At 34.5% G+C, this 26,181-nt stretch overlaps 2 protein-coding genes and 1 non-coding gene across 4 annotated transcripts; 2 read left to right on the forward strand and 1 right to left on the reverse strand.

Annotated features, from left to right (window-relative positions):
- Positions 1-13,356: 13,356 nt before the first annotated feature.
- On the reverse strand, positions 13,357-14,672 carry LOC109181306. Its single transcript, XM_019331058.1, has 3 exons — positions 14,148-14,672; positions 13,832-14,057; positions 13,357-13,748 (listed from the first exon to the last, which is right to left on the reverse strand). Exons 1-3 carry the CDS (start codon positions 14,670-14,672, stop codon positions 13,357-13,359), a joined length of 1,143 nt encoding a protein of 380 aa, XP_019186603.1.
- Positions 14,673-15,975: 1,303 nt separating this feature from the next.
- Positions 15,976-20,626, forward strand: LOC109181946 (FACT complex subunit SPT16-like). 2 transcript variants are annotated; one of them, XM_019331927.1, is made up of 3 exons: positions 15,976-16,137; positions 16,218-16,277; positions 17,065-20,626. In XM_019331927.1, exon 3 carries the CDS (start codon positions 17,136-17,138, stop codon positions 20,349-20,351), a length of 3,216 nt encoding a protein of 1,071 aa, XP_019187472.1. In that variant the 5' UTR covers positions 15,976-16,137; positions 16,218-16,277; positions 17,065-17,135; the 3' UTR covers positions 20,352-20,626. The 2 variants fall into 2 exon arrangements, with proteins under 2 accessions (XP_019187472.1, XP_019187473.1); XM_019331928.1 differs by having other exon boundaries at positions 15,976-16,132.
- Positions 20,627-24,256: 3,630 nt separating this feature from the next.
- On the forward strand, positions 24,257-24,329 carry TRNAF-GAA. The gene has a single exon. It is a non-coding gene; the product is annotated as a tRNA-Phe (tRNA).
- The last annotated feature ends 1,852 nt before the right edge of the window (positions 24,330-26,181 follow it).

A 26,181-nucleotide genomic window follows, 5' to 3' on the forward strand; every position in this document is an offset into this window, starting at 1 on the left:
AAGTTCAAAGCCAGTTTGAAGTCTGAGAACACCCAGACGTGAGAATGAAGAAGATGAAGATGAACTTACAGTGAAAATATTCTCACAAGAAAAAATACTAGTTTTAACTAGTATGGGATTAAATTGAAGAATATTTTTAAATCCCAAAGATACAAGGACCACTTCAGAGCTGATCAGAGAAGCCATTCTACACCAAAACTGAGACCCAGATATTTCCACTCAACGTAAAACCAGAGGAATATCAGATGAAGTTTGGGAGCTCATTTACATGGAGATGAAACTCCATCAAACGGCTAGCTTATCTCTTTCTGACATTTTTGCAGAGGATAAGATAAGATCTCTGACAAAAGATACAAGATTTCAAAAATGAGAGCGTCTCTTTCCAACGGACAGATTCTCATTACCAGCTATAAAATGATGAAGATATGAAGACTTGAAGAAGAACGGAGCAGAGAAAAATATACAAGAGAGCAGAAAATTCGAATCCATAAAAGGGATCGAATAGAGCAATTAAGCTTGAAAGAGCATAGAGCAAAAATCTCATTTGGTACAGAGCATACCAAAAAATCTTCAAGTGAGAAGTGAGAAAAGAAAAAGAACCCAGAGAGCTTCAAAAGAGAAATATTCTGAGAGTTCTTAAACAGAGCAAAACAGAGCATAAATATCAAGTGCTTTACTTGATATATTCAAAGAGAGAAAACACTCAGAGTTATCAAGAGAAATCATTCCAGAGTGTTTATCTTCATCAAAGAGACCTGCGCATCATTGAAGATCAACTACAGAGTCTCAGAAGTTGGAAGCAAGACAACACTTGTTTTGGAGCAAAACAAGAGAAGGGAGGAAAGTAGCACGGAGCTGTGAAATCCTGGATTGTCACACGGAGCTGTGAGATCCGAAGCAGCAGTGTCGGAGGCACTGGGCGTGATTGGTGTGGGCTTGGTGATCAAAGCACCAGATCACGGGATACGTTTTTACCGGAGTGTGGAAGACGGGGGGAAAGTAACGCGGAGTCGTGAAATCCTGGGATAGTAGCGCGGCGACGTGAAACCCGAAGCAGCAGTGTGGTGTCACTGGGCGTGATTAGTTCGGGCTTTGTGATCAAAGCACTAGATCACGGAATTCATTGTATCTTGGAACCAAGAAGTGGTGGATATAGTGAATTGGCTCTTGGAGAAAAGAGCAAGTGGAGTAGGAGGATTACACCACCTCGCGAACCACTATAATTGTCTTGTGTTCTTTACTGCTTTCTTTACATACTGCTCTTTACATATTCGCTCTCACGAAGATATACTGCTCACACAATCTCGCACACACTTTATGTTTATTTATTTCCGCTGTGCACCATACTCTAACAATCTAGTTATGAGTTTTGGTTTATCTCTGTCTTAGCAATTGTTGTGCTGTGTGAAAAAGTTTGAAAGTCTATTCACCCCCCCCCCCCCCCCCGCCTAGACTTTCACCTTACCTCTTTTGGGACCAACAGTTATAAGTCACTCCTTACTAATCACTCTCTAAGGTGCCAGTTTTATTAAAGGAAACGGTATAAATAGACCATTGAACTATTTGGGGATATCAATTAAGCCACCAAACTCGAATAAGCTCCAAATTCATCCATGAACCTGAAAAAAAAAAAAACATTTAGCATTTTTAGCAGTTAACAACAGGTTTGATTTTTAGCAGTTAACAACAGGTTTGTGCTGATTGGGTTGCCGTGTGTATATTATTATTATTATTATTATTATTATTATTATTATTATTATTATTATTATTATTATTATTATTATTATTATTATTATTATTATTATTATTATTATTATTATTATTATTATTATTATTATTATTATTATTATTATTATTATTATTATTATTATTATTATTATTATTATTATTATTTTATTATTATTATTATTATTATTATTATTATTATTATTATTATTATTATTATTATTATTATTATTATTATTATTATCATCATCTTACTAAGCATTTGACCTCTTCCTAGATGTCATGTTTTCTTGATTTTATTTTCTAACATGTCAGTTACTATATTTAAAACTAATACAGTATTTTTTTTTTAAAAAAAAAATTATTTTTATTTTAATAATTTCAAATAAAATAATTATTTTGAAATTAAAAAAAAAAAAAAAACAGCCTCCATGGCTGGCCGGAGACGAGGTGGTCCCCACCGCTTCGCCTCCGGCCAGCCAGCCATGGAAACGAAAGGGGACCCCTTCGTCTCCGGCTAGCCACGGAGAGGAAGGGCCGGTCATGGAGACGAAGGGTCCCCTTGGTCTCTGGCAATGTTGTTTTTTTTTTCAAAATAATTATTTTATTTTTTTAAACAATTATTTTATTTAAAATTATTAAAATAAATTTAAAAAATTATTTTTAAAAATAGTACCCGACAGGTCAATAAATAAAATCCGGAAAATATGACATCCAATAAGAGGGTTAAATGCTTAGTAGGATAATAAAAATAATAAAATATAAAATAAAGAGTGAATTTCATTTTTGGTCCTACTGTTATTGGGGTCTTTCCAATTTTAGTTCATCATAATTTTTTTTTGCCAAATTACACCCACAGTTATTAACATCGTTCCAATTTTAGTCCACGTTAGACTTTCCGTCAATTGGCCGTGACTTGGAGGGGCATTTCCGTCATTTTATTTTGTTTCTCTTCTACTTTACCATTTGTTCCCCAAAACAGACGATTGTATACCCTCTCTTTAATCAAACGTAAAACCCTCTCTTTAATCAAACCTAAATCCCAGCCAAATTCCAACCTGTTTGACAATCGAATCAACGACGCATCAATTGTCAAACATTCTTCGACGAAAATCCCAACCAATATCGATGAAATTGGAAAGCTAAATCAACGAGTACTGACGGGAGGAAGCAAGAACGATGGACAACAAAAACCTAGGTAAAAGTCGATTTTTACATATTCTGAGTTGTATGTGTATACAATGAATAAAGTAACCTAGGTAAAACATGTTAATGCCATTTAAGTATTTGTCATTGTCCTTTGTTGTCTGCCATTGCTTGTACACGGCTTTTACGTGTGGGGTTGTCATTGTCCTTTGTTGTCTGCTATTCTTATGAAATTCTGTGGGGTAGATGCTTTAACTTATGCACTTGGAATTGTATATATGCATATAAACAGGGGACCACATGTTGTTGTAGGGTTTTTATTAGAAAGTTATGTTCTGGGGACCACTGCTGCGTAAACTGTGTTTTTTTTTTCCCCTTTTTTGTTAGAATACGTTAAAAACCAATAATTCAGCTTGATCATTTATTTTTGCTTTGTTTATGTGTTTGGAAATAATACAGATACCTTTAGTCTGAAGTTAAGACATGGAGGTAGCCTAAAAAAGAATGGAATAGGATATGTTGGAGGGGCTATTCAGTCTTATAATTTGGATATTGATTTGTGTGGGTGATAACTTTAAGGGAAACAGTTGAGGAATTGGGATATAACATGTTAGATAAATTTAAATACTTCACACCTACTAGTGGGGTCTTATTTGAATTAAATAATGATAGTGATTGTTGGGCAATATGTGACAGTGGCCAGTTTCCCAAACAGATTGAGGTTTGGGTGATAGGTGATGAAGGAGCTGGGGATGGTGAAACTGTAGTTGAAGGTGAGGAGAAATTTGATGATTTGGAGTACAGTGAGGGTAGTGGGGATACTGAGGGAAATGATGACTTAGAGTTTGATGGGCATGTAGATCAGAATGCAGAATTTGCAGGGGTTGATGTTGTTCAATCATCTAGGGAGAATATTGTTTCTGCGAAGGATGGAAATGGGGTTGGGAGTGTGAAATATGGGAATGAAGGACTGAATTTCTCTGATGAAGACAGTGGGAAGGACAGTGATGATGAAAAGAAATTTAAGTGGCCAAAGTTTAGGGCAAAGATTGAGATGAATTGCCCTAAGTTCTCTATTGGATTAACTTTTAGATCTAAGGGTGAGTTTAGAGATGCTGTCTATAATTATGCTTTGCATACTGGGAAGGAATTAAAGTTTACAAAGAATGACAAGTGTAGGATGTGTGTAAGGTGTAGACAAAGTGGTTGTCCTTTCAAGATTAATTTATGGAAAGTTAAGGATGCAATGTCTTGGAGAATTGTTAGTTATCATGAAGAACATGATGGGTGTGGTTGGGTGTATGAAAACTCCATGGTGAAATCAACAAGAATGGCTAAAAGATGGGTGAAAGAAATTGGCCACCACAGCAACTGGAGTACTACTGAATTTAGAAACAAGGTGAAGGTTGATAACAAATGTGAAATAAGTAAGAAGCAAGTTTGGAGGGCCATAACAAAAGCTAAGGCTGTGATTGAAGGAGAGGCTATGGACTTTTTCAACAAGATTTGGGACTATAAATTGGAGATTCAAAAAAGAAACCCCAAAACTACATGTGAGGTTAAAGAAACTGATTTGTTGTATGATGGGAAGCCTAGATTCCTTAGAATGTATTTCTGTTGGGAAGCTAGCAAAGATGGGTATAAGTTTTGTAGAAAATTAATTGGTGTTGATGGGTGCCATTTGAAAAGCAAGTTTGGAGGGATTCTTGTAACTGCTGTGGGGATTGATGGAAATGACAGCATATTCCCACTAGCATATGCACTTGTAGAAGGGGAAACAAAGGATTCATGGTCCTGGTTTTTGAAGTTTTTAAAGAGGGACTTGGAAATCACAATTGAAGATCAACATCAACTGACATTTATATCAGGTATGACAGTGCATTTATTTCTGTACACTGAATTATATATCTTGTACCCACATGTATTGAAAGATAACTTGTTTTGCAGATAAACAAAAAGGTATTCTCCCAGCATTTGAAGAGGTTTTACCACATGTCTCACATAGATTCTGTGTGAGACATCTTCATGGAAACTTGAAGGTGGCAGGATTTGTTGGCAAGACAATGAAGGATGCATTATGGGCAGTAGCCAAGGCCACCATAGTGAACATGTTGTATGATGCCATGGCAGAAATCGAGGGCTTAGATGTAGAAGCATTTAATGGCTATCAAAGAAGCACCCTTCTGAATGGTCAAGGTCCCATTTCACACCTTACTCTAAATGTGATGCTCTAGTGAATAATATTTCAAAAAGTTTTAATGCCATGCTATTAGATGCTAGAGAAAAGCCATTGATTTCCTGTTTAGAAAGCATTAGGAAATTAATGATGACAAAAATATTTGATAGTAGAGAAAAGGATGTGACATGGAAGGGGCCTTTCTGCCCTACAATAATGAAAAAACTTGACTTAATTGAGCGTGTTGCTGGTAGCTGTTTAGGGAATCAGAGTGATGAACACATGTTTGAAGTAAGGTGTATGGCAGGGAATGAGAGTTTAGAGCAGCATACTGTTGATTTGTTTCGGAGGGCTTGTAGTTGTAGGAAATGGGACTTAACAGGAATACCTTGTAAACATGGAGTGTGTGTCATATGGGTTAAGAATGGTAAAAATGGTGTTGTGCATCATTATGTAGACAACTATTACTCAATTAATGCTTACTTAAATACCTATGAAGGGAGGATAAACCCCATTGCTGGTCCTGCTGAATGGCCTAGATCAAACAAGCAACCACCACTGCCCCCATTATACACAAGTAGACCTGGCAGACCCAAAAAATTGAGAAAGCTGTGTATGCATGAGATGAACAAAAATCAACCACCACTGACCAAAGATGGGACACATATGAACCGTAGCTTGATTGTCAAACATTGCAAGAAATGCAACAAGGCAGGCCATAATGCAAGAACATGTCCTATTGATCCTAGTGTCAGGCAAAGAAAGGTATTGTATATGTACCTTATGCAAACTAATTGTTCATTCTTTATTACATTTGACTGGAATTCTTACATTGTCATATTTTTTTCATCTAGTGTAATCCCAAAAAAAAAAAAAAAAAAAAAAAATTAAGCAGCAAACAGGAAATGTTGTGCCCCCTAAAGTTGATTCTGAGCAGGTTGTGCCACCTAGAGTGTATTCTGAGCAGGTTGTGCCCCCTAGAGTTGATTCTGAGCAGGTTGTGCCCCCTAGAGTTGGTTCTCAGCCTGCTGTTCTCCCTGGACTTGGTTGTGAGCCTCATGAAGTTGGTTTGGAGGGTCAGATAAGTGTAGAGTTTTGGACTAAAGCAGTAGAGGTAGCTGCTATGTTTGACAATGTTCCTGAAGGTGGAGTGGCTGTTCAGCATGAAGAAATTACAATTACTCAACCATCAATGGAGTTTGACAGCACTCAGCAAGAAACTGTACCACAAGTGAGCAACAAAGCTTCCAAGAGTTCCAAGACTTCCAAGAAATCCAAGACTTCAAGTGTTCAACCTGTGAGAAGATATGGCACAAGATCTATTATCAAGTCAAGATTCACCAACACCATTGACACACCTGTTAAGATTGATTAACCGTGATTAGAATTGTTACTTTGTTAGATATTTTGTGATTAGAATACACTGTTTTTGTGATCATAATTGTTCATTTTGCTATGTATTTTGGCTATGAAGTACTGTCTTTTGGCTATGTGTTTTGGCTATATATTAGAGCTATCTAATGTGTAACATACAGTTTGGTCACAATACATCTTGGGAAAAATGAAGCACTATGTTTTGGCTCTGTCTTTTGGTTATATTACTCTTTAGTGCAGAATACAGTTTGGTCAGTATATTTGTGTTCATTTTAGCTATGAAAGTGTTGTCATTTGGTCATTATTGTTTTGGCAGTAAGGCACAACAACAAAATAGCCATGGTTGATGTTCATTTGCATATAAACATTCTATTCAATTGCAGTATTCCAACATAACACAAACCAATTTTATTGTAACACAAACCAAACATACAGTACAAAAACATTATGGGAGCATAGGCACACCTAAATTATCATTCTTCCCTACAGCCAAACAACCCATTAGCACTACAATCAGAAGTACAACAGCCATCATGAATTTACATTTACTAGTCCTATGCTTCTCCTTAATTTCTTCCATTTCTTCTTCATTTCTTCCATTTCTCAACTTGGCTTTTAACCTTGCAAGTTCTTCTTCACTTTTGTTAATTCTCCTCAATAGCCCAGGTATTATCCTCTTTGACCTAGGGCAAATTGGGGGATCATACCAATTCACAAACCCACATGATCCATCCTGAAAATTGTGAGGATGAAACTCAAAATTGCGAAGATTAAACTGAACATTGCGAAATTAAAAACTCAAAATTGCGAATTTAGAAATTGAAAATTGACTCATTGCAAAAATTTCTAAATTGTAAACATATAAAATACTAACCTTACATCTTGAACATTCCCAGTACCTCCTACCTGTATTTTCTTTTGTCCATGATGTCTTCAAAACCATTTCTTGGCCACATCAACATTTCTGAATTGAAATCCATTCACCATACACAACATTTTCTCATTGTATTCGAAGAACTAGAAGAATTAGAGCTTTCTCCTTTGTATAATTAGAACTGGAAGAATTAGAGCTCTAGAGGATGCTCTTGACCATCAAAAAGAGCTTATGGCGTACGTTGAGAAGAAGAAAAAAAAAAAGAAGTTCTTTGGTTGCAGGGTCTAGAGGATGCTCTTAACCGTAAAAAACATAAGGAGAAAAGGAAGAGGTTCTTTGCATTCTGAAATATGAATCCTCCAAGGAAACTGAAACATCTAGACATTATGTATATAGGAAGCAAATGACTCCATTCCATTCCATGCTCTTTCTCAGCCCCAGCAACAACGTTGCTCTATTTATCAACTTTGTCGATTTTTTAACCAACAACCTTAATAACGTGTTACTTGTGTCTATGAGTGGGCTATTCCTCGAACACTGTTGTTGTATCATATATATATATATATATATATATATATATATATATATATATATATATATATATGTAGTTTTGGTTTGAACCAGTGCTGGTTTTACATGGACCAAATATGCTGTTTGTGACATTAACACTAGAAATGAGAAAAACATCATCATCGTCGAAATCATTGACGTTGTCGTCATGTTCTTTTTCCTCCTTAACATCTTTCACCACTGCCGCATCATCCAGCAGCTTCTTCTCAGCCTCAACTTCCTCGACGACAAGAGTCGGCATCATCGTTGCTGTTTTCCGGTTGTTTTGGGGTATTGAAAACTTGTGAGGGAAAGAACAGCAAAGAGTGGTGCAAGGATAAGCTATGTGCGTAAGATGATTTATTTAGGGATTTAGGGTCTACTAAATTTGTGGGGGAGAATTCCGGAATAACTAGGGTTCGATTCCCACAAGTGACGATTCCCTTTGGGCTAGCTTCTGTGTCTCCCGGAGTGAACCGGATGGACCTGGACCGTTAAACGGACAGAGAAAAACCCGGACCACAATGTGTGGTTTACACAAAAAAAAAACATGAAAGAAGTTCCACATCAGTACATTACAGGTGCCATATCATCCTAGTAATCGGAAAACCTGTAAAAAATGCTAGATGAAAAAAAAATGGTAAGTGGATCTAAATATACCTTATGAAAGGTCAATGCATGTGTGACATGAACAATCGGATATAGTTCATAGTGCGGGAAGACACCTTAGCATATATTTCGTGTATTACATTATACACAGATAATATACTAGTATATACTCTGTATATCATTTTAGTACAATAAAGGTGTATTTGGTTCAAATATGGGAATCAGAATCGGAATGAGAATCAAATATATATTTGGTAATTGGAATGAGTTTTGGTGAATTATTTTGTGTGTTTGGTAGTAAGGGAAGAATTGAAATGAATACCAATATTGATGTTTGGTTATGTATTACCTTGTAATCGGATTAAATGTTTTAAAAATACAAAAAAAAAAAATCAAGACAATTGATCTTAAGAGTGGCGATGAAGTGAAAAGAGATGAGTGAGGAGGCGGCTAATTACCTTGGTCTGGACCACCTTGGTCTGGGTCGCCTCGCTTGGTCCAGACCAGCTTGATCATGATCGCTTTCCTTGGTCTAGACTAGAGGTGTCAATTAGATGGGTTAATTTGAAGTCTAGTCCAAGCCCGACTCGTTTGGATTGGTCCGGTTTGATCCATTTGCTACAATGGGCGGACTAGGGCTAGCCCGTTTTATACTATGCATAGGGTCGGACTTTAATTTTTGGCCAATGACCGGGCCGCCCCCGATCTGGCCCGTACATCTTTTTAAAAATATAATCTACATATATACTCTAATAGAGTAATGACTCATGAGATTATCACATTAGAAACTGTTGGTTTTATGCCTATTAAATTCTTACATATTGTTGTATTTACTAGTTAGCTATTTAATTGCCTAACTAGCATACTAATTAGTAATTACTACCTTAAAATATTTTAAAGTTGTAAATTTGATTTGTTTCAAATTGAAAAAATTACCTTTACAGCTTTACTACATACTTCTTCCGTCCCATTTTATGTGTCGGGTTCGATTAACAAGACTTGACTGAAGTTATTTACAATTTTATTTTTCATAATATTAAGTTTAAAATTAGTATGTAAAATTTATATATTTATAAACTACATTAAAAGTACTATTAAAAACAAAAATTCAAATTTTAAAATCATAAGAAAATGTTAATATAAATAAGCAAAGAAAAATAGTTGGTTTGACCAATGAATAGTAAGTATGACAGATGAAATGGGACAGCGATAGTAGTAGATTAGTAGTTAGTAGTTTCAATTTGTAAACTTATTCTTATTAATTGTACTACATAATTAATTATTGATTTCTTTATTTTTATGTAATATTTCTTAAGTAAATAGTTGAAAATAAATATGTGAACTTGTAAAACTAATTTAGAAGGAATACATGACTTAAATTAGTCGATATATAATTTTTAATATTATTTTCTTTTAAATTTTTTTTTTTAGAGCTATAGATCTGGTCAGACTTTAATTTTTATTTTTGGACTGGACTAAGCTCGGGCCGAACTTTAAATGAACTGAGTTGACCTAGTCTAAAAACTAAATGGGTTAGTGGCCGGTCGGACTAAGCCTGCCCGTTTGACACCTCTAGTCTAGACTAGACCACCTTGGTTTGGATCGCCTTTCTTGGGCTTGGGTCACCTTCTTGAACCCTAAGTCGTGAATTCTTCTTGAGTCGCCTGGGTCATCTTCTTCGGCTCTGGACTATCGGCTTTCGGACCCCATGTCTCTATTCTTTAGTCATTTCCAATATACTCTTCAATCCGTGTTTTAAAAAATCTTCAACCAAACAATGTTTATAACTTTCATTTTCATTCTTTGTGTCTAGCCCAATAAACCAAACACAGTGTGTAAATATTTTTGTCTCAATACTTATTTCATTTCAATGCTAAGGGCTCGTTTGGTTCGCGGAAAATATTTGAAAGGAAATGGAATTGAAATCCCATGGAAAAGTAGTTACTGGGAAAATGGATTCCAGTGTTTGGTTGGTGGAAAATGAGTTACTGGGAATATTGATTCCATTGTTTGGTTGAATTTGTGATTGTAAGAAATAATGTGTATAAAGACTTAAATGCCCCTATACAATAATAATAATAATAATAATAATAATAATAATAATAATAATAATAATAATAATTATTATTATTATTATTATTATTATTATTATTATTATAAAAGATAATAATTTATAAATTAAAATATTATAACTTATCAAATTCATCACAATTTTTCTAAAGCTGCAAACTACAAAATTATAATTCATCACAATTTTTTTTTTTTCAAAGTAAAACCATGGTTCATTAGAATAGATGTTTTACATGACTGAAATGTATGAATCATCAAATTCAAAATAATTCCATCTATACACATTATTGGATATCACACACACACACACACACACACACACACACACACACACACACACACACACACACACACACACACACACACACACACACACACACACACACACACACATATATATATATATATATATATATATATATATATATATATATATATATATATATATAATATTTCAAGTCATCAACATGAGGAATAGATTTGAGGAAATTGTTGTTGCTAGAATACCTGCACTAACACCCAACTCCTTTGTGTGTGTGTGTGTGTGTGTGTGTGTGTGTGTGTGTGTGTACATGTGGTTTTTAATTCATTACAATTTGTCTAAAGCTGCAAACTGAAAAAAAAGAAAGAAAAAAAATTAAAACAAGCAAACAAACAAAGCATCGTTATGATACACATGCATGATACTGATGTTAGCTGCAAACTGCAAATACCTTAACAAAAGATAATATTATCTGCAAATTGCAAGTACCAATATTACAGCAAACTAGTTTCAAAATATTACAAAATACATAAGATATTCAAGTTAACAAGTTCATAATTTATAAATTAAAATATTATAACTTATCAAATTCATCACAATTTTTCTAAAGCTGCAAACTACAAAATTATAATTCATCACAATTTTTTTTTTTCAAAGTAAAACCATGGTTCATTAGAATAGATGTTTTACATGACTGAAATGTATGAATCATCAAATTCAAAATAATTCCATCTATACACATTATTGGATATCACACACACACACACACACACACACACACACACACACACACATATATATATATATATATATATATATAATATTTCAAGCCATCAACATGAGGAATAGATTTGAGGAAATTGTTGCTGCTAGAATACATGCACTAACACCCAACTCCTTTGTGTGTGTGTGTGTGTGTGTGTGTGTGTGTGTGTGTGTGTGTGTGTGTACATGTGGTTTTTAATTCATTACAATTTGTCTAAAGCTGCAAACTGAAAAAAAGAAAGAAAAAAAATTAAAACAAGCAAACAAACAAAGCATCGTTATGATACACATGCATGATACTGATGTTAGCTGCAAACTGCAAATACCTTAACAAAAGATAATATTATCTGCAAATTGCAAGTACCAATATTACAGCAAACTAGTTTCAAAATATTACAAAATACATAAGATATTCAAGTTAACAAGTTCATCCTTTCTAGTTTCACCCCCCCCCCCCCCCTCCCCCCCCAAAAAAAAAAAAAAAAAAAAAAAGCTAGCATCATATTTTTACATAGCTAACTTCATACTTATAACAGGATACTTTCTAACTTGACACCAAAAACAACAATACATTTCATCTAGCCACACAAATATGTTCAATATGCAGCAAGGAACCTTTTCACCCATTCAAGCCTTTTGTCTGCTGCAAGGCTAAAAAACATAAGCATTTGATTTGGATATTCGGGAAGCTTGATCATAGTCATAAACTTGTCATCATATGGCAGCCCCTCAATCTCACTCAACTTATCCTCTAATTCTTCAATCTTTTGTTGAAGAGTCAATTCGGTCCCAAAGGTTTTACTTATTTTGTCTCCTACAAATTCTAACTTCTCACCCAACATTATGGCAGCAGTAAGCAAAGAATTTGCAGTAATAGGGTCAGATGTGTCAATGTTTTTCCTCTTCCTCTTTGTAGCAGATGATGTTTGAGTCGGGATAAAGGAGATATCATTGTCTTGCAAATCAACTGGATTATCATCTTCACTACCTTCCATTGTTCCACCAATGCCTTCAAAAGGTTCAGCACTACCCATTTCATAAACTATATTTGCACCAGTTTGTGAATCTTTTCCCGTAGCACGATCTTTTCCATAAATATCAGTGAACTCATTATAAAAAGGAAAGCTTTTCCTTCTATATTGGGCAGCTTCTTTATGGCTCTACAAAAAAAAAGTTAATAAAAAAAAATCAGTAAAAGCAGTGAATTAAAAGTATAAACTGGAAAAACAAATGAAGAATATAGCAAATGTGGACATACACTTAAATAAACATCTCAAACATCATCTTCAGCAGTAACCATCTTCCTTTCATCATCCCATCCAAATCCACTATTATTATTTGTGAACAGATCATGGACAATGCTACATTCTTTCTTCAAAGTTTTGACTCTGGACTCAATGTGTGGTTTAGCTTTTATATTTGAGTTAGGTAATTTAGTTGCAAGCATTTTCTCTAACTCAACCAAATAGCCAGCTTTAAATCCAGTATCAGACTTTTTTGTTCCCATATTATGCAAATCAACCATGCAAGAAACTAGCATAGCATCATCTTCATGAGTCCACCTCCTGTTCTTTACTTTTGAGCTTCCCGTGTCAGCAGTTGCCATAATTATGTGCTAAACTTGAAAGTTAATATAAATGTCATGGCTTTAAACAAATATACCAATTTAAACACACATAACAATTTAAAATACTTGCATAAGCAAATGTCATAGAGTAGTTCAATACAAACATAGAGTTCTACATACAACTAAAACTATCTAGAAGCTTGCCAATGGTTGAACATTTGATTTGCTAATTTCATTCGTCAATTTGTCCAAGCATCAGATGGATCAACTGTATTTATTAAATTCATTTCACCTTCAGCTGGATCAAACTCATCAAGTTCACTTTCCATAGGATCAAATTGCATCACTTGTCTAATAAAATTATGGAGCAAACAACATGCTATAATAATGCGATTGTGTGTCTTTATAGGGTAATATGATGGGCTCCTAAGAATGCCCCATCTAATTTTTAATAACCCAAAACACCTCTCAATCACATTACGGGCAACTGCATGTTTCATATTAAAAAATTCTTGCGGGTTTGTAGGTTGATAACCTTGACGCCATTCATTCAAATGATACCTTTGGCCCCTAAAAGGTGCTAGAAAGCCCTCACAATTTGTATAACCAGCATCAACTAGGTAATAGCAACCTATATAAAAAATATATACTACATAAGTGACATAATTAGTTGACAATATCTATTTAATAAACTTAATCCTATACAAAGCTTACCATGTGGCACTTTCAATGCATGTGTCCTACTAATTGCATCACGAAGAACTCGACTATCCGCCACTGATCCTTCCCAACCACTTAGAACATATACAAATTGCATATCAGGAGTGCACACACCTAAAACATTTGTTGCAATGTCTCCCTTACGAGTTCGATATCTAATCTTAACAGAACTTGACACATTAACCTTGATAAATGTCCCATCTAAAGCACCTAAACAATTCTACAAAAAATATGAACCTTATTTTTTTTTTTAAAAAAAAAAACCCCCAACATATATAATACTTCAAAAATATTTAAGATGATAATGTACCTTAAACCACTTCCATCGATTGTCGGTACAATTTGTTGGAACGGGTTCGGGTGTTCTAAACAAATGACCTTGCAAATGCATTATGGCATTCAACACTTTATGAAACGTCCGACTGATACTCTCACCTGACCTTCTAAAATTGTATTGAATGACTCGATTTTTAACATGATGAGCAAGAATATGCAAGAAGATTGCTACTTGTTCATCAATAGCTATGTTCCTTGTTGGTTTTAATCCTCCTAAGCTCTCTAACATTTCACATAGTTTGTAAAAACCTTGCAAATTCATCCTAAGTAGTGAAATGCATGACTCATTATTATTCAAAATCCGTCGAACATACTCTCGTTTAGGATAACTCTCAAGTGAATAACGCCTAGTGCTTGGCCTATAACTATTGAGAGATGCAGCTGATGCCATTAATAGTATGAAAGCACTAACAGCAGTATACATCTCTAAAAAAACAGACAAAGCAGCCACAATCTTTTTTCTTCTTTCAGCAGTTCTACGTATACCCAAACGAGCCATGACTGCATTAATGGGTAGGAAGAAACATAAATGGATTGTTTTTTTTTTTTCTAATTGATATGATAATATTTTGGAATCAATTTGCACAAAGTGAAAAAGAAGAAATAAGTAAGATGCTAGAAAAAAGAGCAATAATTGCTGCAATTTTTTGGCAGCAAAATAAAGTTAAGGCAGTAATACACGAATGAAACAAAAATACTATTTTGAGCATACAAATAAATTAAATAATATAGCTACAAAATTGAATTTTTGGCCGCAAACATGAAGAAGTCCCTGCCTATCATATCTTCTGCCACACCTAAGAAGCTAAAGTGGCAGTGAAATCCATGAAATCTTTGTAGGGAAAAAGAGAAAGAAACCAGTGAAATATTTGCAGGGAAAAAGAGAAAGAAAGCAGAGAAGGTTGAGGATGTGGTTGGAGAACCTTAAAAAAAGGCTATGCAAAACCAGTGAAATATTTGCAGGGAACAAAGCTTGGCTCTACATTTTGAAATTCATCTTCAGTATCATCCCTCCACTTTCCCCGAAAAAAAAAATACACAAATATGCTCTGAAAAATTTATCTATGCGGAGCATTAGTCTGACAGCAACTAAAAGCGAAGAACTAAAAATATTCAAAAATCAATCAAAAATTACACAAAAAATAAGTAGAATAAAACAAACTAAAATGTGAGAAGAAACAACTTACCCGGAGGCGAGATAGCAGTGTCGTGCTTGAACTGTGGACTGTGGGAAGAAAGATGTGAGAAAGGGCGAGAACTGGAGGAGGAAGAAAGCTGTGAGAAGAAAAGAAAGCGAAGAATGGGGAATGAAACGGTAGGAAGGCAACAAATAACCCTAGATTGCTATTTATATGTATGTAATTAAGAAAGAAACATAAGGGTAAAATAGTCCACTTAGCTAAACTTTTCTTCCCTTCTACCGTGGAAAACAAAATACCAGCCTTGTGCTCAGATTTTGTTTTCCTCATATTTGAAGAATTAGTTTTCCATTGAAAAACAAATTCCATTAACCAAACATCATAAAACTTTGTTTTCCTCAAATTCTAGGAAAACCTTTTTCTTGGAAGTTCTTTTCCATGAACCAAACAAGCTCTAAAGGAGTAAAATTGTACTAAAAAAAAAATCAATTAGATTATGATAAATAATTCAAAAACATATACGTTAACAAAAAAACACAAATAGAAGAAGAGGTTGAGTATAACACTAGTTATGTAATTTTGGGCAACAAGGAGGACAAAGGGAGTCATTAATCAATATAGCGAGGACCCCACTGATAGCCTATTATCAAATATCTACCCTATTCCCTCACCCCCAGTTCTCCCTCTCCGTCAGCCCCCATTTCTTCACTTCATCGGATATTCATCCACTCGTTGATCTATCGGATGTTAGCATTTCTAACCATAATTTCGCCGTAACAATCCGGGAACCCTTATCGATCTTCCTAGAAACTTCAATTATGTAAGGTATTCGATTCTCATTCATCGTCGTTCGCAATTTTTTATATTTTTTTAAAAAAATTCTTTTAATAGTTTTTATTTAACAGTTGAAGAAGCATTGGAAGTGATTGAGGATTCGAGTGATCATATTCTTGGATCAATCGAGTGTGAGTTCTTGCGAATATTATCAATTTTTGTTTTGAGTTTCTTGGAATATTCCGTTTCCCTGTTTGGATTTTGTTCAGGTTGGTTTCGATAAGTGTTGATTTCTGGAAAAACAATGTGCTGTGCTATGGGATTGATGCTATTTTGATTTGAGATTCTTATTATAAAGTGTTAATGACAAAGGCGACACTTTTCACTGCAACTTGAGTAATAATGTTTGCTTTAAATGTGGAAAATCTGTTACTATGGCAGTGAGTTGTTATTAAGTGTCAGTTAAAATCATGTTGTAATTCAGATTGGATTTAAAATCAAATATGAACAAAAAGAAACCATAAAAAAATGTATGCCTAATTGTTTTTCTTCAGTTCTATGAGAATGAGGCATAAGATATTTTAATGAGATGAGTAAGTTGAAATTTTAATATGATGGTCATTTCCTATATTTGTTGTTACTTTAGATTTTAAATTTGAAAATTTGTTTCCAATGAATGAAGAGCTATGAGGTTGTAAATTTTACAATGTTCTTGGTATTCGTAGGTTAGATGTAGCGTTATTCTTTTGGATGAAGTTGGTATGGGTCATTTTCTTTTTTGTCTGGAAGATGAAACTCATGACTTTTGTTGCTTTATGGAGTTTGATAACAAATAGAGATCATATGGTGTAATGTTCTTTTTCAAAAATAAAAAATAAAAAATGGTGTAATGTTCTTTTCAGTGAGGTTTGGGACGATCATTCTTTTTTGTTATGCTATGTTTGTCAGAGGGAACTGATTAATACTACTCTTTTGTAGTCTCCGGTGATACATCAAACTTCAATCTTAAAACTATTATTACGCCGCTAGACCTGTGAATATCTTCTCCTATGGCTGATAACCGAAATGGTAATGCTAAGGCTGCTAATGGGAAAGCTTCTGGAGCACCTAGCACTTATAGTATAAGTGTGGATACCTTCAGTAAGCGTTTAAAAATGCTGTACTCTCACTGGGATGAATACAATAATGAACTTTGGGGCTCTTCAGAAGTTATTGCAATAGGAACTCCTCCTCCATCAGAGGATTTGAGGTACTTAAAATCTTCAGCTCTTAACATGTGGTTGGTTGGGTATGAGTTTCCTGATACAATTATGGTATTCATGAAGAAGCAGATCCATTTTCTGTGTAGCCAGAAAAAGGCATCCTTACTTGAAGTTGTGAAACAATCTGCTAAGGATGCTGTAGGTGTGGATGTTGTTATGCATATTAAAGCCAAAAATGATGATGGAACTGAATCAATGGATGCTATATTCAACGCCATTCATGCTCAGAATGGTCATGATACCCCTGTAGTTGGACACCTTGCAAGAGAGGCCCCTGAAGGGAATCTTTTAGAGACGTGGAATGAGAAATTACATAATGCTAATTTTCAACTTAGTGACATAGCGAGTGGGTTCTCTGACCTGTTTGCTGTCAAGGATGCAGCTGAGATAATGAATGTGAAGAAAGCTGCTTATTTGACTTCATCTGTGATGAAGCATTTTGTGGTCCCAAAACTCGAAAGGGTTATTGATGAAGAAAAGAAGGTAACTCATTCTTCACTTATGGGTGATACTGAAAAGGTCATACTTGAACCTGCAAGGATTAAGGTGAAGCTGAAAGCAGAAAATGTTGATATCTGTTACCCACCAATTTTTCAGAGTGGGGGAGAGTTTGATCTGAAACCAAGTGCTTCGAGCAATGATCAAAACCTTTACTATGATTCAACTAGTGTGATCATATGTGCAGTTGGGTCACGTTACAATAGCTATTGCTCGAATGTTGCTCGCACTTTTCTAATTGATGCAAACCCAATGCAAAGCAAGGCTTATGAAGTCCTCCTTAAGGCCCATGATGCAGCAATCAGTGCTCTGAGTCCAGGTAAGAAGGCTGGCGAAGCATACCAAGCAGCAATTTCCATAATTGAAAAGGAGGCACCTGAATTGATTGCAAGTGTGACCAAATCAGCAGGGACTGGTATTGGCCTCGAGTTCCGTGAGTCAGGGTTGATTCTCAATGGCAAGAATGACAGATTGCTGAAAGCTGGAATGGTTTTTAATGTGAATATTGGGTTTCAGAATTTGCAAACAGAGACAAAAAACCCAAAGACTGGAAAGTTTTCAATGTTGCTTGCTGATACAGTTATTGTTGGACAAACTTCCCCAGAGGTGGTGACGTCTATGAGTTCAAAAGCTGTAAAAGATGTGGCATACTCATTCAATGAGGATGGAGATGAAGAAGAAGTGCAGACAAAAGTTAAGGTGAAGCCTGATCGTGCTGAAGGACTCCCATCTAAGGCAACACTCAGGTCTGTTAACCATGAGGCATCCAAAGAGGAGCTGAGGAGGCAACACCAGGCAGAATTGGCACGTCAAAAGAATGAAGAAACTTTAAGGAGGCTCACAGGAGGCAGTGCTGGGGTGGCAGATAATCGTGGTGCTGTAAGAACCAGTGGAGATCTAATTGCGTATAGGAACATTAATGACCTACCTTCTCCCAAAGATTTGATGATTCAGGTTGATCAGAAGAATGAGTCTGTCCTCTTACCTATCCATGGAAGCATGATTCCATTCCATGTTGCCACAGTGAAAAGTGTATCTAGTCAACAGGATACAAATCGTACTTGCTATATCAGGTTAATGTTTAATGTGCCTGGCACGCCTTTTAATCCTCATGACTCAAACACACTAAAGTTTCAGGGGTCTATATATGTTAAAGAAGTTTCTTTTCGTTCGAAGGACACAAGACACATTAGTGAAATAGTCCAACAGATAAGAACTCTCCGCAGGCAGGTTGTCTCTCGGGAGTCGGAAAAGGCTGAGAGGGCAACCTTAGTGACACAGGAGAAACTACAACTTGCAGGAGCCAAATTTAAGCCTATAAAGTTGACTGATTTGTGGATCCGTCCTGTATTTGGTGGCCGAGGGAGAAAACTTCCTGGTACTTTAGAAGCTCACACAAATGGATTTCGTTATGGAACTTCAAGGCCAGATGAGAGAGTGGATATTATGTATGGCAACATCAAACATGCATTCTTCCAGCCAGCAGAGAAGGAAATGATCACACTGCTCCACTTTCATCTGCACAATCACATAATGGTGGGAAACAAGAAAACCAAGGATGTCCAATTCTATGTTGAAGTCATGGATGTGGTTCAAACGATTGGTGGTGGAAAAAGATCTGCCTATGATCCTGATGAGATTGAGGAGGAGCAGCGAGAAAGGGAGAGGAAAAATAAGATAAACATGGAATTCCAGAACTTCATAAACAAAGTTAATGATCTTTGGGGGCAGCCTCAATTTAAAGCGCTTGATCTGGAATTTGATCAGCCATTGAGAGAACTTGGGTTCCATGGTGTGCCCCACAAATCAACAGCTTTTATTGTCCCAACCTCAAGCTGCCTTGTTGAGCTTGTCGAGACACCTTTTGTTGTAATAACACTTGGTGAGATTGAGATTGTCAATTTGGAAAGGGTGGGGCTGGGCCAGAAGAATTTTGACATGACAATTGTGTTCAAGGACTTCAAGCGAGATGTTATGCGGATTGATTCCATCCCTTCAACGGCACTGGATGGAATTAAGGAATGGCTTGACACGACAGACCTGAAGTACTATGAAAGCAGGTTAAACCTTAACTGGAGGCAGATACTAAAAACAATCACCGATGATCCAGAGGATTTCATTGAGAATGGTGGATGGGAGTTCCTCAATTTGGAGGCCTCTGATTCTGAATCTGATAACTCGCAGGATTCTGATGGTGGTTATGTGCCCTCAGATGTAGAGCCTGAGTCTTCAGATGAAGAGGATGCTGAGAGCGAGTCACTAGTGGAGTCGGAGGATGATGAAGGTGATGATTCTGAAGAAGGCTCTGAAGAAGATGAAGGAAAAACATGGGAGGAGTTAGAAAGGGAAGCAAGTAATGCAGACAGAGAGAAGGGAGACGATTCAGATAGTGAGGAGGACAGAAGGAAGAGGAAAATGAAGGCTTTTGGCAAAGCCCGTGCACCAGAGAGAAAAAATCTCGGTAGCAGCAGCAGCAGCCTAAGTAAGAGGCCCAGGTTTAGGTAAACATTGCTGTTTTTCGTGCTCTTTCCACAAGTAGTTGAACTTTATTACTGTTACCAAAACAGCTGTATAATAGTTAGCTCTCAACCGAGTGCCAACTTTTTTAGGTTTTCTATCAGGTGTATGTAAGATAGTTCTCGTAATCTATGATGTGTGGAAGTTGGACTTTTTGTTCAGGTGAACCCTAGGACATATCGTGTGTGCATGGAATACTTCATATTTGGTGAAATTGCACATCTTAATAATATCATGGGAAATTTGCATTTTAGGTCCTTCAATTGTGGGCGATTAGTTGATGTAGGACTTGTTTTATAATTAATAGCAAATGGCATCCTCCGAGTTGCCAAATAAATTATTTTTTGATGAACAAAAAATTTGCTTTCCTTAAATATTTGGTTGGAAACAAATGGAATTTGGCAGATTACATACAGGTGGTTATATTACATATTGTAGGTTGCAATGTGATTTTGCAGTGTGGTTGAACTGCAAATTGCCGGCTGAATTCCAATGTGATTTGGCAGTTCTATTGCAAGTTTAGGCTATATTACATTACTGTACTGTGTACTTGGCAGGTTTATTATTATAATATTGCATTCTTAAGCAGGTTTATTATTGACAATTACATCCAATTGAAATGGATTGATCACCATAATAAATACACCTCTAAACCCAAATGGAAACTGAGAATGTGCACAAGTTCATTATATTTCATAAATCTGCATATAATCAAATCCAATGGAATGTGATATCAGAAGTTGTGGTACAATTCACCACTACTAAAACTCATGCTAAAGCCATTTACAATGTATGGCTATATTTCTCTCTATTTCATCAACCCATGTCTATCTATCTCCACATCATCATCTTATTATATAAAAGGAAAAATAACCCAGAAAACTGCCATACATATGTTTGCCACTTCCCTGCACCGAGCATGTAATTTTTATTTTTTTTAATACATTAGGTTTTTCAACTTGTACTAAATTAATCTTAAGCCCTGGTTTTCAAAAATAAAAAAATAAAAAAATCTTAAGCCCTTAAAATCCTTGCTCAATCTTAAGCAACGTTTTTGGGGTGATCGGTCAAACTAATTTAGATAGCCTTGTGGGTCATAATTTTATTTATTTGAGTTTATTTAAATTAGCTATGACTGCAGTTTTATTAGATTTTATTTCTTTGAGTATATTTGCATATTGTTAAAATTTTCTTCCAAATTGCCACATGGCATATAGGAGGAGATGATTTGGAAGACAAATATCCCTCTTTGGGACCCCTAAGAGCATCCACAACGGCAAATTTTGGATGATTTTTGCAGGTTGTAATGCTTATATGGAGGAGAGAGAAGAAAATGAATTGTTGCAGGAGAACCGGGATTTTGGAAGAAAAGTGAGCCCCACTAAAAAAAAACAATTGATTCCTCTAGTGCACCAATCAAAACAATTGGTTCCTCTAGTGCGCGTGAAGCACACTAGAAGCGCCTAGTCGGGTCCATGCACTCCATGTGTTCACTGAGCGCGTTAACATAGCTTTTTTTTTTTTTTTTTTTTTTGTTTATATATATATTTTTTTCTTTTGTCATTTTTTTCCTTCCTCATTCTCTCCTACTTGGCATCTTAAAATTTGTGCAAAAAACCCTGCTCATCTATACTAGTTTGGTTTTTGCACAATTTTTAAGAAGGCCAAGTAGCATAGAGGAGAGAGAGGAAGAGAAAAAAAAAACCAAAAACTTTAAAACAATATGAACATGATGAGAACTGATAGAATTGTATTGAATGAATATCTTACAACTGTAAAGACAAGGTGAATATATACAAGAGGAGACTAGGATAGGAAATCAAAATGTGACTCAAATATATAGAGTACTAATACTAGCCCTAATAAACATGGCATGCGAAAGAATCAAAAGAATTTTTTTTTAGAAATATGCTTTTATGCGTGGGGGAATCTTCTCTTTTATCTCACTATATGGACCCCACAAAAATTTAATCTTGCGGGAGAAAAAACAAAGGTCATGTTTGGTAAAATAGTTAGATTTTTAGTCAATTTTGACTTATTTGATCATTATTAATTGTTTGACTTGGTTAAAAAATCAATATAAATGTTTGGTTAATTAGCTTTTTGTAACTCTAAAATGCTAAAATTCAAAAAGCTGCTCAAAGCAACTTTTTCAATTAGTTTTTTTTGAGAAAAGAAATTATACCAAATAGCTATCAGCTAATTAGTTAATTTACCAAACACATTCCTACAATCAACTAATGTTAAACTACTTATACCCTCTAATTAACCGAATCAGCTAACAACTAACAACTATCAACTAACAGTCATTTACCAAATAGGGCCAAAGCCCCAAAGAAAAAACCTACCTCTCCATCAGCCAAAAAATCATATGTTGCTTTTTTCTTCCTCAAAAACTGAGCAAAACTACTGATGTAGTTGCTCGTACATTTCCAAATTCCAAAATCTATTACAACTAAAATTCAAATACAAATACTACAATGTAATAGAGCTAGTAGCATTCGAAAAGAAAAAAAAAATTCAAATACAAATACCAAGTATTTGAAAAGCTCTAGAATCAATTTCGTAGTGTGTTTAAATTCCCTATCTCATTTCAGCTAACAATTTTTGCTTTTGATTCCTACTACACCATAGATGCAACTTAATAAATGGAAAATCCCAAAGTCATGAACTCAATGTTATATTCCTCTATGAGGATAGTATAGTTAAAACATTAAGGATTTATAAACCAAATTAATCTATACTCTATTATATATAGTAGTGGTGGTATGGTGGTGGTGGTTGTGGTAGTGTGGTAGTGGTTATGGTAATGGTGGTGGTGGTGCAGTGGTAGTGGTGTTATTTGTTATATAATAATAATAATAATAATAATAATAATAATAATAATAATAATAACTGGTGGTGGTGGTGGTTGTGGTGTGATGATGGTGGTGTGGTTGCGGTGGTATGGTGGTGGTGGTGGTATATTGTATGTAGTCTTGTACTGGTGGTGGTGGTGATGGTGGTAGTGAGCTGGTGGTGATGGTAGTAGTGGTGGTGATGTGGTATTGGTGTAAAATTATTTTCCCAAAAAAATAGGAAAAGTCATTTTCCTCCAAAACAAGCATATTTTTCAAAATCAACGAAAAATGATTTCCGTTGACTTGATTTTCCAGACACATCCAAACACTGAAAACTCAAAAAAAAATTTCCAGAAATCATTTTTCGGATTCCCAAACACACCCTTATATTCCAAACGTATATGATATATCCAGGTATAAAGGGTGTTATCATATTCGATGTTTATGAAAACAAAATTAAAGATGATGAAACTGGAAGTAAATGTTTGAGCATTAGTGAAGCAGATCAATTACTAATTGCTCCTAGCTCCAAGATGTTCAAATTATACATTTATACGTAGAAAACTAATCAAAAAACTTCTGAATCATCAGTTAATATATTTCATGAAGTTAACAATCTATTATAGTTGCATATAATCCCAACATATTCAAATTGCATATAAAATATGTGAATCAATTAATAGTTCATGAATTTATAAGGTTTATGATAGTTTCATGTAGTCCCAAAATATTCAATAATTTTCGTAATTTAATTTGTCTTTATTTAAAAAAAAAAATGTTTTCTTCTCAAAAAAAAAAAAAATGTTTTAAAGATTTTCTCTAGTGAATTAATTGATGGAATTCAAAATTGCATTTTTACCTATGCTTCAATGGTGAGTTAGTGTTTAGCTTTGACATTGAGAAATTGTGCTTTGCAATAATTGAATTATAATTTGGGTAGATTATATATCATTTGGCTGTCCAAATTTACTAAATTCGTCAAGTTAATAATTTTTTGCTAATAGCAAATAGAAGATGGGTAATATATAAAATCGGCAAACACAGTACCACCAAGCGGGGATAGCTCAGTTGGGAGAGCGTCAGACTGAAGATCTGAAGGTCACGTGTTCGATCCACGTTCACCGCATATATCCTTCTTTTCCCTTCAAAATGAGAAAGAAATTCAAACCCAATAAGACCCTTCAGCCAACCTACTTGATAAACATTTAATTCGAAAAGTAAATGTTTTTTTTATGAAAACAATTATGCTATCATCAATTTTTTTTAATTATAATTATTAATAGTATTATTATTGTTACTATTTGTAGCAGTATAATTGTTTTTATATTCATTATTTTTATAATTCTAAACACAACCAAACAGTGAAATCACTATTCGCAGTAATTTATTTTTCCACCAACCAAACAATGTAATTAATCTTCCCTTTATTTAAAAAATCTTCCCTTTAATTTGTATTTTTATAAAATTTCAATTCTATTTCCTCTCAAATATTTTCGGCGAACCAAACATGCCGTTAAATTTTTATGAAAATGAGACAAAACTAACAACGATTGATTAAATTTAAAACTATTATCAAAATCAAAATACACAATACAATTAATTATGAATCAAAGATTAAATCTAAAAACATCGCATCATCATGTAGAACTGAATAAAAAATTAACGAGAAAATATCTATTTTGGTCTCATGAGTATTAACATAATGACGGTTTTGATCTACATGTTTAATTCCTACATATTTTTAACGACTATTGTTTTAGTATCAATTTTAATCCACAGCTATTATTTTAGTACCAAAATTAATCATGTCAGTCACCCATCCATTTAAGACATGTCAAAATTTAAATATTTTAAGGGCATTTTTGTCATTTTCAACTTAAGATTCCAATTTGAGCATGAATAAAGAGATTTAAGCTCTAAGATTGATCCCAATTCACAGTTCTCTTCCTAATCTTACCTTAATTTGAGTAGGAGAACTGCGAATTGGGATAGATTTTAGGCTTAAATCCCATTATCTATGCTCAAATTGGAATCTTAAATTGAAAATGATGAAAATACCCTTAATAATTTTATATTTCGGCATGTCTTAAACGAAGAGGTGACCGACGTGATGAATTTTGGCACTAAAACAATAGTCGTGGATGAAAACTTGTAGGAATTAAACATGTGGACCAAAACTGTCATTTTACTAATACTCGTGGGACAAAAATTGGTATTTGCTCAAAAATTAACTATAAAATATTTAATGTTATTGAGAGTTTTCACATTTGGAGTGCATCTAACATAGAGATAACAATTTCAAATTGTCCCACGGATATCCAATCGAGTTCACCTTGCATGGTTCGAGGTTTTTGGGTAATTGTAAATGGTGGGTGGTGGGTGGGTCTTAAAAAATTAAACTTGTGATATATTAGGTTAGATTCGAGTTTTATATACAAAATCTGCATAAACCCCATCCGATCAATAATATATATATATATATATATATATATATATATATATATATATATATATATATATAGAGAGAGAGAGAGAGAGTAAAATAAGTACTAGTATATAATTAATTATAAAAGTTTCAGGAATTTTTACTAATATTTTATTATTTTTATTTCTAAACTAATTAGTTTATTTTATTAACAATTTAGTTATTATATTTGAATATTTCTATTATTTTATGTTCTAATATAATTAATGAATTTTATTATTTTATTATATGTAAGTAATTTAAATATTATTTTAAATTTTTTGATAAAATAATAAATGGTGAGTATATGTTGTAAGCATTCGCGTTGGGATAGGTTTTGAAAAAGCTCATCCAATACAAGTTGAGAGTGAAAATGGATGAAAAACATACAAAATAAATTGGGTAAAATATGTAGCACTCCCCAACCCATTGCAAACCCTAATCTAACATCTACTTAACCAAAGCTTTTGTGATTTGACGAAGTAACATTTTCCATGCCTTGTTAGATAATTGC

Source organism: Ipomoea nil, unplaced genomic scaffold (assembly GCF_001879475.1).
Source record: "Ipomoea nil cultivar Tokyo-kokei standard unplaced genomic scaffold, Asagao_1.1 scaffold1043, whole genome shotgun sequence".
In the NCBI taxonomy this organism is placed as follows: domain Eukaryota; kingdom Viridiplantae; phylum Streptophyta; class Magnoliopsida; order Solanales; family Convolvulaceae; genus Ipomoea; species Ipomoea nil.